Here is a 16,270-nt window from a genome sequence, read left to right as displayed (position 1 = left end):
CACCAAAACCGCCAAGACTAGAAAAAAATATCCAAGTGTATTCCTCATTCCGTTGCTCTAACTACATTGTTCCAAGTGTTGTTTCAGCTTCTAGTGTTGTTTCAACTGAGATGACAAACCTGAACTTCACAAAGATTTCGAGAATTAGGCCACATAATTAGTACTGATGAGTTTTACAAACCTTTTAAATATGCCACATAACATTTCCTTAGAACAAAAACTGAAACAGTCATTGACGTCAATGAATTTCTGACTTGGGTTTGCCATTTCTTGCCATCTTTACTACAGAAAATATTTCAAAGCTAATTCAAAAGCCTTTTTTTTTTTCCCAGAAGAAAGTTTTAGCTTAAAAACATCAGTCCAAACAAGCTCCATCAAATCCTGCAATTCAAAGATCACCAAGAACATTGTAAGACTGAAGTGAATATTCTGCTTCAACAAAGAGGGTGGGAAGAAAAGGTAACACTGATGACAAGACTTTGTCAGTTACTCCTAGAAAGTGTTTGTTTGTTTTTCTTAGGGGAACAAATTACAGTGAAAACAAAAATCTGCTGGAGACAAATAACAGAGATGTGCGACTACAATGGCACTTAGCTACAATATATGCCTTATCTGCTTTAAGTAAAGCATCTTTTAATTTTGCTTTTTAGCTGCTCAACAATTTTTTTCATAAATTTAACTCACACATTAAATGTTATTTTTCCCTTTTCCATACATGAATGTCTTCAGTACTTCATTTTCTTTATGTTCATTTGCCTACCAAAGACCTGTATAAAGAGACAGAAACTAATTCAACTGAATTGTGATTATCCTCACCACTATGACTAATCTCCTGATTTTCAGCCCACCAAAGTCTTCCCAAGGATGTTTTGGAGTATCTTCAGTGTTTGCTTCTCATAGTCCCATCTTCCACAGCTCCCTCTCACACCCTAGAGGCCAGGCACAATACTACCCCTCGCTGTCCCCATCATCTCCCCCTTCTTTCCTATTTCATCCTGTAGCTGATTCACAGCCTGCCCTGTGCTGATTGCCCTGCAGACAACAGAAGCAAAAAAGGTGCCTCCTGAGCTCACAGTGAAGTCTCTCCACATTGTAGGCACCAACCTCTTTTCTCTCTGCTCACCAGCTGACTTGTAAAAGCTCCAGTTTTCTTGATACTTCTTTCACTCTCCTGCTACTCAGTACTCAGACAATGAACCAATAGATGGAAACAAGAAATGACCACAAGTCTTGCTTCCTTTAGGACAGCAGCAGAAAAACAAGGAGGGTCTCTTTTCAAATCTTCTTCAGAAATGTCATGCTTCTTTGTAAATCTAGTGGTATCTTAAGGAAAAGTGTTTCATTATGATACTGGCATCATCCTTCCAGTCCTGCTCACTCCAGTTGTATGACAATATGAGTATGCTGAAGTTCTTGACTCAATCTGAGTCAAAAGTCACTCACAGCTGAAGGCTGGTGAAGTTAAAACCCGACAATTTGTAATGGCACCAAAAAAACAAACCATTACTTTACTTTTAATATAAAAATCGTGAATACAGGAAGAATTGTAAACTGTTTCATAGAAGGCAACACATACCACTATACGGAACAGCTAAATCAATGCCACTAGCCTGCTCATTAGCCTTTAAATTATAAGGCAGAAAAAAACCCTAAATATCTGACACATTTGCACACCCACGGTGCTTGAGGATAAGGAAACAAGCTTCTAAAACAGACACATGTAAAGTTTGGCGAAACCAGAAAATAGCAGGTGATATAAATGCTGATTAAGTGATCTGAAGAAATACTCCAGATCAGTTGACAGGATACCAAAGAAAACACATGGGAAGAAATTACAAAGATGACATTAATATCTGCATGTTGATAAGGTGTCTAAGAACAAACTGTACAGCTAGACAGATAAATAATGGCAGTACCAAGCGCCCTGCTGTACCACGACAAAACATGTGGTAACTTCAGAGGCTGCAAAATACAGTGAGTCCACTGGGATCACCCAGTCTACCTCTGTACACAAAAGAACTTACATGACTTGAAGAATGGTCATTAGAAGTCTACCTTAAAATATCCTAATTTTTACTTGCATAATGATTTTATTTTGATTTAGATTTTACTAAATGTTACCTATATTGAAGTAATTGATCAGGTATCAGTTGTTGTCAATATAAAACTAGCTTTTGAAAGAGGAAAAATTTAAAAAAATAGTAAGAAATGAGGCATACAAATGAATATTCCAGGAAGCATCAACTATTTGCATGTAAAAATCCTGAGAAATCTTGAATGCACTAACAGAAGAGGAGATGCTGAGAATTACACATGGACTTAAAAAGTAACAACATAAACTTAACTAATGGGTATTAGCTGATTGCCAGGGATTATGAATGAACAGGATCTCCTGATTGGATCCTACATGTTGCCTTCCATAGATTCTCTGGTAATGGAAGCAATGGAGATTTCTATTTCTAGAACACAAGGCATCATGGTGTCCACTTATTACTTTAATTTATGCATTTCATTTATTTTTTTTTTCCTGTAAATTAGGAAAGTGTTAAGTGTGCTGAGCAGCATATTAGGTACTGGAGTTAAAAACTCATTAACAGAAACTGCAGCCTTTGCTTTGGGTTTATTAATCAAATAAATTGTATTTGCCACTTCAGGAAGAATATTATCACTTCACATAAAAACAAAAAGGCCCCTCGTGTTTTTTCTTTCTGTCAGTTCACATGAAAAGAGATCCTTATATGTTTATCTTTTTATAAAGCAATTTAACTTTTTTCCCCAAAAGAAAATTTACTTACCACAGGATGTCATTTCATCCGTTTCATCTCCACAGTCATCCTCCCTGTCACACAACCATGATGCTGGGATACAGCGTCCATTCCCACAAGAAAATTGGTCGACCTGACACGTTCTTGCTGTCAAGACAAAACACTCAAAAAATGCAAGGGAAATGGACTATATGTGCTAGGTCTCTTGGTGCATGTCTGTATGCAGAAGCTGCAGGTCTGGAGGGCACCTCCTGGCCTACTGTACATTTTACCTGATCTGACTAAACATCATTGACCTCCTTTGATTTCAGAGAAAATTGAGGTCATCTGCAGGACTGTGTTTTATCTCTGTTACCTAGAATTCTTAGTGGTTTCTTCAACATATGAAACATTACAGTTTATGTGTAATTACACAAAACTAGGTAGTAGAAGAGCATTAACATTAGTGCTAGAATTGAACAAAAAACAGCCAATAAAAATGTCTAACTTACAGCTGTAGTATTAACAAATTGTACTTAATAACATAAACAATGATGTAAGTGAGATTCAAAATGGTAATATAGCATGTGTGTGATGTGCCTGGCCTCACTGTTGGTAGAATATTGCAAATATGCAACCATAAAGATCCATTAAAGGAAATGATATGTCTTTCTTCTAGAGAAATTCAGATCACTAAAAGACATTTTACCTAACTACATAAATTCTTTTAAAAGCTGATGTAGAGTAAAAGTTCAATAAATATCTAACATTTAAAACTGACACTACTTATAATTTTGAAGCCATAATGCCAATGAACCCGTAAGGATAGAGATTTTGATTCCACATATAAGCTTTTAGAGTTCATCTATATGTGATTCTACACTTTCAAAAAGTGTGGCACTATGAACAACATATGTATGCATTTGTGTTTGAGTGCTTGTAGCCAAAACATACAAGGAACAACCAGAACAGGTTACCACACACATGAAAATTTAAATCAAGGAAAACCAGTTGAATGACTATTTTAATGCACAATGTATGCTGGCTATAACCGCATTTCAGTTTAGCATAGTCATCAGCTTGATGCCTGATATTTTTTACATGCAACAAGCAAAAGACAGATTTGGAAGTCCATTATTTACTGCAGTGGAATAAGAATCTTCATCTTGGCATTACCTTTAAAATCCACTATACAGTTAATAACTTTCAAATTAAAACAATTTCAAGCTACTAGGGGGAAACTGAATAAATAATTATGCTTCTGTCAGCATAAAATAAAATTTACCAGTGACATGGTGCTCATCAAACACGTTAACAAACAAGATTCTAACTGCCAGAAAAGATTTGTCAGGGACAAGTTTGTATCTCAGCAGTGCCTGGACGGTCAACCCATATGAATAGATTAAGTGCTGAATTACTTTGGAAAGCAGAGTCAAGCACAAAGATGAAGAAGATTATAATTTGTATTCCAGCCTTAATGGCATCAACATCTGAATTAATTTAAAATGGCAATAATCAGATTACCAGTAGCAGACTGGTTCAGTTCAGTTCAGAGCAGTCCTGAACTGTTTATGGAACTGGAGCTAGAGAATTTGTATATATAACCAAATAAAATCTTTACCTGCACATGTTTTATTTGATTCATCTTCATTATTACCACAATCATTAGCCCCATCACAAAGCCACCTCTTGGGAATGCAGCGATTATTTTGGCACTTGAACTGATCATCAGGACAACTATGATTGACTGGGGAGATAAATGAAAATAATCAGAGATAAACAGCTGAAAATAATATATTACATGGTATTTCCTGGTGATGCAGTGAGCATAGTTACCTTGTATATGTAATTACCATGATACAAAAATTGTTAAGAAAACTAGTAAATTCAAAAATATTGCAGTACTTCAATGACAAGTTAGAAAATACATAACAAAGATTCTCCCATCATACTAATGACAATATGGAGGTCCTCTTCTAGTATCTAATAGGGGATAAAAGTTATCAGCATTTTACAATGTTGCTATTTCCTTAAAGAAAAAATGGCCTTGATCACATTTTATCAGTGTGATGAGGTTTGCAAACTGAAGTGTATATAAACAGAAAAAAAACCCCCAGAGGGAACAGACATAAGTTGCTAAGTGCACATCCAAAATATTGTATCACAGGACACAGGGATTCGGGCAGGTTAGAAAATGCTTCTAAAATTATATACATTACTGTCAGTGGCCACGTACAGTCCTGCTGTTTACTTCCCAAGAAATTGTAGGTGTCAAAAAGAAATATACAAGAAAGTGTACAACTGAAAAAAAAAATCTGGTATTCGGGGGTTGGACTAGATGATCTTTCGAGGTCACTTCCAACCCCTAGGATTCTGTGATTCTGTGATTCAAGAGTTAACAAGGTATCTCACAAACATGTTTTTCAAAGCTACCAAATATCATGGCAAGGATGAAGACTGAAAGCACAGAAATTATGTAAATACCATTGGCCTGCTCTTGCAGCTGTAATAAGTCTATATGATCTGTTTCCTTCATGCTAATAACAAGATCTATTTTTAGCAGATCTGGCTAATCTTGTATTACACAAGAGCAGTGAACTATACACAGTTTCAAATGCTGGGTTAAACATAATCTCAAGCTATTTTCCACCTACTCAGACATCCAAAGTCTCTTTTTTAAAGTTTAACATATATCTGGAAACAAAGGGTATTTAAAATGAAAGGATGTCTTCCAGATTTACCCTTGACATTTCAGTAGTTTCATATCTTTGACCTTTCTACCTACTCTTTCTATTGAGAACAAGACAGAGTGAGTGTGGTATCAACAGCATGTGAACCCTTCATGAGTGCTTTGTGTGGAGGGTGCAAGAACATTGGAAGTAAGGATTAATTACTAATCTGAGCAGAAAGGCATTCCAAGTCTCACAGTACTGATGAAGTAACCTAGTTTGCAATGTGACTAGAAAACAAAAGTATCATTCATGTGATAAAATTAAAAATCAAAGACTTTTAAAATCTTAACACAACACTAGAGAGGTATTGCTTTAAATCGTAGTTAAGTTCTTGCTGGGTGCTGTTCAGTATTTTCACCAATGACCTGGATGAGGGAACAGAGTGTGCCCTCAGCAAGTTTGCTGGTGACACTAAACTGGGAGGAGTGGCTGACACACCAGAAGGCTGTGCTGCCATTCAGTGAGACCTGGACAGGCTGGAGAGTTGGGCAGGGAGAAACTTGATAAAATCCAACAAGGGCAAGTGCAGAGTCTTGCATCTGGGGAAGAACAACCCCATGTACCAGTACAGGTTGGGGGCTGACCTGTTGGAGAGCAGTGTAGGAGAAAGGGACCTGGGGGTCCTGCTGGACAGGAGGATGACCATGAGCCAGCGATGTGCCCTTGTGGCCAAGAAGGCCAATGGCATCCTGGGGTGTATTAGAAAGGGTGTGGTTAGTAGGTCAAGAGAGGTTCTCCTCCCCCTCTATTCTGCCTTGGTGAGGCCGCATCTGGAATATTGTGTCCAGTTCTGGGCTCCTCGGTTCAAGGACAGGGAACTGCTTGAAAGAGTTCCATGTAAATATCAGAAAAAACCTCTTCATTGTGAGAGTGACAGAGCACTGGAACAGGCTGCTCAGAGAGGCTGTGGAGTCTCTTTTCTCTGGAGACATTCAAAACCCACCTGGACGTGTTCCTGGGTGACGTGCTCTGAGTGATCCTGCTCTGGCAGGGGGGTTGGACTAATGGTCTTTTGAGGTCCCTTCCAACCCCTAGGATTCTGTGATATATATTTATTGTTGTGTGTACCCTATTCCTAACTGCGAATATTTTAGACTAACTCAAAAAGAGAACTATTGAAGTTACTATAGCAACTGGAGAAAAGAGATTACTGTTATCATACTGGCCACTTAAACTATGTATCACATGCAGATTTGGGACTAGATCATTATTTCATTTATACCTGTATAAATCCTCTAAGAGTTACAAGCTTTGATCAATAAATTGGTCTAAATTACCCTAATTTAAATGAGAATCAAGTAAACGCTGCCAAAATATTTTCTTTCTCACTGTCTTTATTAGTTAAGCTCCTTGTTTAAGTGTAAGAGTCCCTGGTATTGCAATAAAATGGATAGGTAACTGAATAAATGAGAACTGGATAAATGTTTTAAAAAGAATTTGGACTGAAGTCAGTAATAACTACTACACGGAGCTATCAAAATTCACAAGGCAGGAAAAGAACCAAACAGGGTATGTAACAGCCATTCAGAAAAAGACCCAGACATTAAAGAGGATCACAAGTTCAGTAGGTATTGGTAACATCAAGCCAGTGTGAAACAGGCAAGATTTACCCATGGATGTATCAACAGGACTGTCAACCCTCCCAAACACATTATCTCAGTCTAATCATTTTCATAAAGGCCTCAGCATAAGTACAGATCAGTTTTAGACATACACCTCTAGGATCACGCAGCAAAGTTCAGAAAAGAGCATTGAAATCTACAAAGTGCCCATAACCTACTGGAAAAAAAAAGAAAAATAAAAAAGAGTTCAGAATTGTTTTGTCTCAAAGTGATAAGAGTGAGAGACTATGATAAGAGTTTTCAGATATACAGAACAATGCTACACAGTAGAATAGTGTACCATGACTACAACTGATAGAGAAAAGACAATGCATTTTCATTTCAGTAAAGGAGATTCAGTTTAGAGAAATAATCTAATGACAGAAACAGGAAGCATTGTGACACACTAAGGAAAGGAGTTTTCAACGCCGCAACTCTAATTTTATAGCAGGCTATCTAAGTATCTTCCAGAAATGACACAGATACACAATTGGCACGTTTTCTACTACTTTTCAATTCTTCTTTCTAACTGTGGGTTAAAATGTAGAAGCATACATACAGCAAATTTCAGAATGCTCATCACTGCCATCCAGACAGTCGTCATCTCCGTCACAGCGCCAGCGATCCTGGATACAGCGCTTATTGTTACACTGAAACTGCTCAGCTTTGCACAACTGTGGCAGCACTTCCCCATGCTTAACTAGGAAAAATATGCAAGAAGCACATCTGTTTTATCAGCTTGATCCATGCTGAATGCAATTCCATCTCTAGATAAATAGATATAAATTCTATTCACTTTTCAGAACATTTTTAGTCAACTTTCTGTATTTGAGGTAATGCCACCTGAAGCCTGTAGCAGCACGCATATCTCAGTGTATGCTTGAGGTAATATATTTTTAATAAAAGGAAGAGCTCCAAACAGAATAACACTCAGTTTTTTAAATTGGTGCTCTATGGATAGGGTAGAAATACCACTTTAAAATATTGCAATGCCTCAACAACAGTAAAAAGAAAATGCTCATACAGAGACAGACCAGATTCTGATGCACGTTAAAGGGCTAGAAAGTAATTACTGAAAATCTGATTCTTATATCCAAGCAACAACTCAAAGACCTGTATTAAGCACTGGTACAGACTTGGCAAAAAGGAAAGGATCAAATTATGCCGAGGTAGACTCAAGTAGAAAGCTAAAAGCTTATTGATAAATCCAGACAGATAAGTTTCTCGACATAAGGTTCAGATTGCTTAATGTGTAAATACCATACAACACTCTGTGACCCTATAAGGAACATCAAAGTCCTTGGAAAGAGCTGGGCTATGAAGTGTGTTGGGGAAAAGCAGGAATCCTGCTTCATTCAGATCTGAAAGTGTCTAACCTCTCTTCCTAATGCTTACATTCCATCTTACCAGTGAGAAGTCCACTTTCCAGTATTTTCTGCTAAAAAGAAAAATGGTTTTCTTTAGCAACAGTGATGGCTCTGCCAGCCATGCATCTGGGTCAAACTCAAGGTTATTGCAAGCTCAGTATCTTGTAAGCTTTAGTCATCTTCACTAGGATTACGGCTGAAGACCCAGGTAAAGTTTTACACAATACACTTCAAGAAATAGATCCATGAGATAAAAAAAAAAAAAAAAAAAAAAAAGGCAAGTTATGTTACAAATATCAGGTCTAAACTTTAAGAAATAAAATAAAATCTGTGTTACCTGATTAGTTACTATTTTTACTTGAAAACCCCACATTTTAATGTTAACACAAGTCTTTTAACAGGTGCTTCAATTAAGATATCCAAGGATGAGATGGGAAAAAAACACAGCATAATTTGTGCAGTCTGTGTCAGGATCCATTATACACAAATATATCTGCCTGACAGGTTTTATTAACAGTTTCAGCCTATGCCAGGCTTCAATTTAAGACACTTAGTCCATATAATAATATGAAACCAGTTTATATAGATTCAATATAATATAATAATTACATGCATTCATTTCTGGTATTTCTCACATTATTTAAGAGAGGTCAGTGAAATATTCGAGTGCTTTACCACATCACAGACACTTAAAAATACTTTCCAATGCATTTTATCCTCAAATACTGTCTACTGAGTATTCTGTCTTTAAAAATACCTGTATTATATTTCATAAACTGTGTCCAATTAGAATCTTTTTGGGGGGAATATTTCTTTGTCTTACAGAACTGCAAAAAAAGCCTCTAGGAGACCACATTTTCTTGTTTTGTTTTCAGACTTGACTTGATCCCTTAACAGCACTATCAGCTCAGATATTCTTTAAAAATCTTACTCATGCAGGTTGTGCTGTTTTCCTCCAGAAGCTGATTATCAGCACAGGCACAAACTCTGCCTCCAGGAATGGCTAAACAAAGAGTGCTGCAGCCTCCATTATTAACACGACATGGATTATCACCTGTGAAGATAAATAAAAACAACTTTGAAACTAACAGACATGCTAGAAATAACAGATTTTTTTTAGAACATAAGCACATGAAGAATGTAATAATTTAGAATTATTTTAGGGACACATTATTCTCATAGTTTGGTTACTAAGAGTTGTAATATTTAAACAATGTAAGTTACAGATTGCAATAACCTGTAATAATAATAATAATAATAATAATAATAATAATAATAATAATAATAATAATAATAATATAGCAACAACAACAACAACAACTTACACTGTTGGTTCAAGACATCATATCTCCCTTTTTTAAAGTAAAAAATACTACAAAAATATTTAATCTGATGCATGCACATGCCCATAGTGGTTTTAAGAAATTAAACAGCATATAGAGGAATGTTCTGAAATGTACTGGCATCTGCATATGTTAAAACACTACTACTACAAATACAGACTAAGAAAAAAGAGAGAAAGCAATAATGAGAACACATCTGTGGTATCTCATTCCTCAGGCAAGCAGACCTAAAACCAAAACCCACTGAAGCAGATGTTACAATTTCTTTCTGTGTCATGACCTAATTGCTTAGATATGCACTGCTGAAGTCATTCACCTTTGAATGATTTTAACTGTGCTCATTTCAAGTGTTGGTGATAACTGACTATGATCAAGGCAAACTATAAAAATTCATGTCTGCTGAAACTTTAAACTACTTTTTTTTCATCTTCCTGTTCTAGTAAAAAGCAGGTGTTCCTTCCTCTGCTCCTTCTTTTCAGAGTACAAAACATTCATGAACCTCCTGAGTTAAAATAGACTCCACAAAATTCCCTCTTCTCCAAGCACTGCTCTCAGAGGAAGCTGTGGACACTTAAAACTGATCTGTCAGAACCGTGTGCAGGGAAACATTTTCAAATTATCAAATGAACATCAAATAACCAGCAAATCCATTTACGATTGTGAAAACTTTCACATTTTAAGAGGCACCTCAATACATCTTAAAATACAGACCCTGAACATTTAATAAGAAGATATTTCTAGACTTTTTTTCCGACTCACCATATACCATTTCTTAGAATAAAATGTGTCTACACTCCATTAAAAACCCACTGAACTTCCAAATAAATTTGAGTAAAGTAATTCACACAGAATGCTGTGGGAAGCCACTGTGGCACTTGCACTTTCATTGGGCAGAGTGTGAGGGAGATGGCAAGAACATAACTGTACAAACAGGGAAAACTGGAATCCTCTATGATGTGAGGGCTGGATCACAGTTTTAGGTACAGCAGCTCCAACTTAGACTTGGCACTTAGAATACTTTATTGAGTCTAAAACATTGTGCAAAAAACAGCTCCTTTATTACATCTATGCTCATAAAACCAAGTAATATGAACAAAACATCCAAAAAAGTAAGAGATCTATTTGCATTTAAATCTTGGAAAACTTCATGTACAACACAGCCTTGGAAGTCTCTACATCTTGACAGGGCCACCTGTTATACAAAACAAAAAATGTCACTAACAAAAAGATTTAAGAAAAATATCAGGAGCTGTCAATACAAACAAACCAACATATATTCTTCAAAAGTGAATCCAAAATTATAGAGCACAAGTCAAGGGAACTTGCAGTGAGTTAGTTAAAGAACATACCTGAGTTTGTCAGATAACTAACAAGAATGAGGCTATAGAATAAAAGCCTATTTAAGAGAAACACAGAAAATATTGAAAACCCGCGATGATTCCGAAGCCCAATGCAAGCTTAAAATAAATAAGATCAAAATAAACACTAGATCAAAGTCAGCTGGTCCATTTTGAAGATGAACCACTCCTACTTAACCTCTTAATTGGGATGACAAACTACAGTACAGTAGGTTACTTGCTAGGTAAGTGATAAATAAAAGAGAGGATGACAACAAAGAAAATGCAAGTGTCAAGAGTTAAAGCAACAAGATCCTAGATTAAAAGGTTTATAAAGTGAGCTTTGAGGAGGTCTTCAACCTGAAGGTGCAATGAGAACTTCAATCCCATCAGTCTGGATGAAGAGACCTCTAGGCTAAAATGTCTCCTGAAATGTACTACAACCACCAGGATAAGTCTCTTTATTGACTCAGCTGTGGAACCCATGTAGCAAGCATTTGTGAAGTTAAACTTCCTCTACTGCTGATCATAAAAGCTTTTTTATGTGGGTGTTGCCAAAATATTCCCAAAATTTTAAAGCTATTGTATCTTTCCAGCTTTTAAAAGAGTTGCTGCCCTGCCACCTGTGTGTCAGTAGATTAGGTTGGTTCTTTTTTAATTTACAAAAAAATCAGCCCAGAGCTAACACACAGCACACTTGCATCTCAGTGGTCATCCTCAGAAAAAAAGGAAAAAAAATAGAGCAACCATACACATTAGTTTAAAATTCTCCTTTAAAAGCTAAACTGAAATACCTACTGCTGCTTAGAAATCACTGTACTTCTGTTTTAATGAGTCTTTATGTTTGTATCTTCCCCTAAACCTAACCTTAAGGTGTGTAAGCCCATTTTTAGGATCACACCACGCACAAACAGCAGCAGTCAGAGGCTCAAGCAGCTGTTCTTTGCAACCTGAGGAGTTAAAATTGCAACTGATTTTAAAATGAGTCTATTTTAACTGCTGTAAATGGATTTAGACAAGAATTACTTACACATGAATAGCAATCTCCCCTTTCATAACACTGGAAATACCCCCAGGCCTTGGCAGGTTTGTATGCTGACTGTAAAACCAACGCCTATGATTACTATGCATCCCACCACCTCCACATTTTTTAAGATATTCCTGGCACATAGAGACTAAGCCTAAGAAAGTAAGATGAATTCTAATCTCTGAAAGCAAGAAAAAGTGTTCCTTTGCAAGAGACATGCCTCATGAGTTACAAACACACTACAAAATACCTCTTCTTAAGGAGATACCAAAGGAACCTTAACGTTGCTACCCGTAGCACTAAGCCAAGCAGGACTGGCAAGTCCCGTATCCTGAAACAGATCCCTCCACAAAAATGCCAGCTTCAATTCCACGATGCCAAAATGAGCTGACATGGTTTCTGCTTGTGTAGACAGTGACAATAACAGCAGTATCAAAACAGTAACCTCAAAATATCAGAGCCAAATGTTTCTAAGATATGTGTGCATGAGCTCACACTATGAAACAAACGGTTTTCTTTGTACCACATGATCCATCCTTCATCTTGTTTGCTTTTTCAGAAGAGACAGAGCAAAGGAAAAAAAATAAAAGCTTCCCTTTTTTAAAATAAATGCTTATGTTTCTTTGGAAACAATGAAAAATCAACCTCACTGAACATGACGAAAAGGGAAGGCTGCAGTTAGCTTACAAAATTCCATTTTCAATTTCAGAGAATGCATTAATGAGCAAATTAGAATGACCCATTGTTTTTTGCTGGATGGAAAAAATGGTAAGACTGGACAGAAACAAAAACAATCAAAAAGATATGTAGTGTATACAGCATATAAAAACTCTGAAAGAAACCTTTGCAAAATATTTAGCCAGAATTTATAGGGAAAATTCCGTATTTTCATATATATATGTGTATCATTTGTGTATACACACAGATAAATGTGCACATCTGCTATATAGATATATGCCAATAACAAATACAAAGGCTAAATATTTTCTCTGTAAGTGCTAAATTTTTAAAAATGTTTTTATTCTATGCACTCTACTAGTTTTTTTTAGTTGCTCTCTAAACCTTTCATTAACTATAAATTACTACAAGTGACAGAAACACAATCAAATCTTACAAGTGCTAAGCAGAGACATGAACAAGATACTGTACCCAGATCCAGATTGGAAGGTGATGATAATGTGAAAATAAAATGTGACATTATGCACAGGGACAAAGTTAGCATAAAAGGTTCTGTAATATTTAAGTACATAAATAAATCACTGTTTGTGCAAGTACGTTTTAACATTGCATCTGTACAAAGTAGCATTTGGATAAATGGTGAAATTCATATTTTGTTACTCTTCTGGTTCATGTACATTACATGTAGCAGGACTGACAACATCTTAATGTCTCTGATTTTCTATAGAAACTGCTGAACTCAAAACGTTCTACTTTTTCAGCCAAAATTTATTATCTGAAGAGATTAATAAGATCTATAGAGATTAATATTTAATATGGTCATCTTCTAAACAGTATTTCATTCATACAAATTCCTGATGTTTGGTTTGATGTTTGGTAGTGGATATTAACCAGATATTAATCAGAATTATGTTTTAATTAAAGAGAGCAAATATTCACAAACTCACCTGAAGGCTGCATTCAGTAAACGGATTCCAAAGCCTTCTTCAGTACAATACTTTTGCAAATTTACCTGTATAGCAGCAATTGCATTTTCTAAACTCCTATGACCTTTACAAACTTCCTATGAAAACCTATGGCCTTTATTCCATTTCTCTACGGACCTAAGTAGCAACAACTATGGATTTTTTCACTACTCTCAAAGGGCACTTAGTCTGATTCTGTGTAAAAGCACTGTGTACTTTTCAGAGATTAAGTCATGCAGTGCTGATGTAGACCAAGATGGAGGAGAAAATGACAAAAAGGAAAAGGCAGCCAGGATCTCTGATCTTATTTATGAAAAGGTAAATGCAATAACGTATTATATGAGTCAATGTGTATATATTATTTATTCTATTTTATCTTTTCACATTATCATTTTGATACACAAGGAAAATGGCAATAAAGGAAGTGTAAATACGCAGATCAAATTCAGACAGGTAAAATACTATGATTCACTTTTTAGTATGTATTAGATGATCAACTTACACATCAGGGGATTGAAACATCAGAAAGTATCTTTCTCATGCACTAAGTCATGTCCTTTTTTCTGCTGCTGCTCAAAATGTCACCTCAAAATACTAGGAGACTATATGGGAAAACATCCTTTCATAACAGACCTTTGGAGAAATTGTATGTTATAAATACCTTGCTGTTTACGTGGATCATAAATCTGGAGTCCAAACAAAGGTGGTCTCTCACTTCTCAGCAGTGTCACATTCCTTGTAACCAGATCCAACTGGAAAATGGACCCATTCATATAATCGGTCCAGTAAATATAATTTCCGTGATGGGATAGTCCAAAAGGATGATTCAAATCTTTTCCACTGTAGACAACCTGCAGTTAATTAGTGGTAGGTGAGACTTACCAAGGCTAAAATAATTATTAATTTTTCTTAGCAAACACTGCAGAGAACATAAGATGGGAAACAGGAAAACTGAGATAAGCACTATGCCCACACATAATGCATTAATGCAATCAAATCAAATTAAATAAAGAGTGTAAAGCCACTCCATGTGCCAGCACCATTATCTAGCTTCAAAATGGTGTATAAATCCATTTGAAGTGTCCCCTGTCACATAACGCAGAGGAATGCAGGTAACCACACAACCATTACACTCAATAAATATGTACCTTCTTCCCCAGCAAGGAAGCATGGCTGTTTACGTAACTCCAAGTATCTGTCAAGTATATAAAATATCTGCTTCTTTTAAAGTAAAGTGTGTATGAGATGCTTATTTTTGCTGAAGTGTGAAGTAAGTGCAGAAATTGCTCATTTATTTCTCTGTACTTGATCTCTAATTTGGGTTGTGATAACTTAAAAAAAATAATAATACAAAAAATAAGTAATTGAAAAGCCCTGCTCCAGCTTGTTTGGAAAAAAAAGACAAACTTTGTTTAAAGCACCTTCTACTTCTGGTTTATTAACTCACATAAAAAAACCCCTACAAATTACATCTTCAGTCTGTCTTGATTTAAATTGGTCACAGAAATGTTCTAAAAGCTACAGCTTCAGTCTCAGGATTCCTTCACAAGAACTGCAACTACCACTATGCGAGAGCTGCCTGATAAAGGGGAACAGTTTAAAAATGTTTTCAATCCCTATAGAATAAAAACAATAATTTAAAAAAAAATCTAAACTTACCATTAAGTAAATTACACTAATTAAAATTATTTACTCGAAAAAGACATTGAAATTGCAGACCTCTAAATAATCTACTTTTGGGAGCCCTGACTTTATACTTCACCGTAGCAGCTGCAGTTTGGAAGGACTAAGCTTCAGTCACCTTCTGCTGGCTGGGGTGCTTGCTTGAACTAATGCCCAACATTGCATTTCTATCTTACTTCTAGAAAGAAGGAAGCAGTTCATCAGATGCCCTACTTTGGCTCCAACTAGAGACATAAACCCAAGAGATCAAGGAGATAAAGCCAACTAAAATACAACTACTTTAAGGTGACAAACATCCCATTTGGCCTTAAAGTTTTCTCTTGGAATTATTTTGGTCAAAACTCCTCATCTCAGTGAACAGCTTTTGATCACAATCCACCAGACAATCATCTACCAGCTACTGGTGAAATCTTTGTACAACTTCCTCACCCTCTAAAATCTCCATTATATTAACACTTTTGGAGGTAAAGATGCTATTAACACAGGTGTATTTTGAGCAAACTACCCTGTAATAAACAACACATTATTCAGCATCAAGAGCAACCATCTTCTAGTTATTTTTTGGCTATATGAATATCACAGAATGGTAGGGATCAGAAGGGACCTCTGGAGATGATTGAGTCCTACCCCCCTGCCAGAGCAGCACCACCACAGAATCTAGGGCAGATCACTCAGAAATGCATCCAGACGGGTCTTGAGAGTCTCCAGAGAAGGAGACTCCACAACCTCTCTGGGCAGCCTGTTCCAGTGCTCTGCCACCCTCACAGTAAAGAAGTTACTCTTCATGTAGAAG

General features: G+C 36.2%; 1 protein-coding gene across 1 annotated transcript in view; it reads right to left on the bottom strand.

Annotated features, from left to right (window-relative positions):
* LRP1B (LDL receptor related protein 1B) overlaps window positions 1–16,270 on the bottom strand; it is a 398,334-nt gene that overhangs the window by 214,283 nt on the left and 167,781 nt on the right. Inside the window, exons 12-16 of the mRNA XM_051623744.1 lie at window positions 14,456–14,645; window positions 9,376–9,498; window positions 7,637–7,777; window positions 4,366–4,491; window positions 2,796–2,912 (exon numbers count right to left, since the gene is read on the bottom strand). Of these exons, the coding sequence (XP_051479704.1) occupies window positions 2,796–2,912; window positions 4,366–4,491; window positions 7,637–7,777; window positions 9,376–9,498; window positions 14,456–14,645 (697 nt within the window). The remainder of the gene's footprint in view (window positions 1–2,795; window positions 2,913–4,365; window positions 4,492–7,636; window positions 7,778–9,375; window positions 9,499–14,455; window positions 14,646–16,270) is intronic.

The sequence above is a fragment of the Apus apus genome, chromosome 6 (assembly GCF_020740795.1).
Source record: "Apus apus isolate bApuApu2 chromosome 6, bApuApu2.pri.cur, whole genome shotgun sequence".
NCBI classification, from domain to species: domain Eukaryota; kingdom Metazoa; phylum Chordata; class Aves; order Apodiformes; family Apodidae; genus Apus; species Apus apus.
Note: the sequence above shows the minus strand (reverse complement) of the source record. Positions and strands in the feature narration are given on the sequence as shown.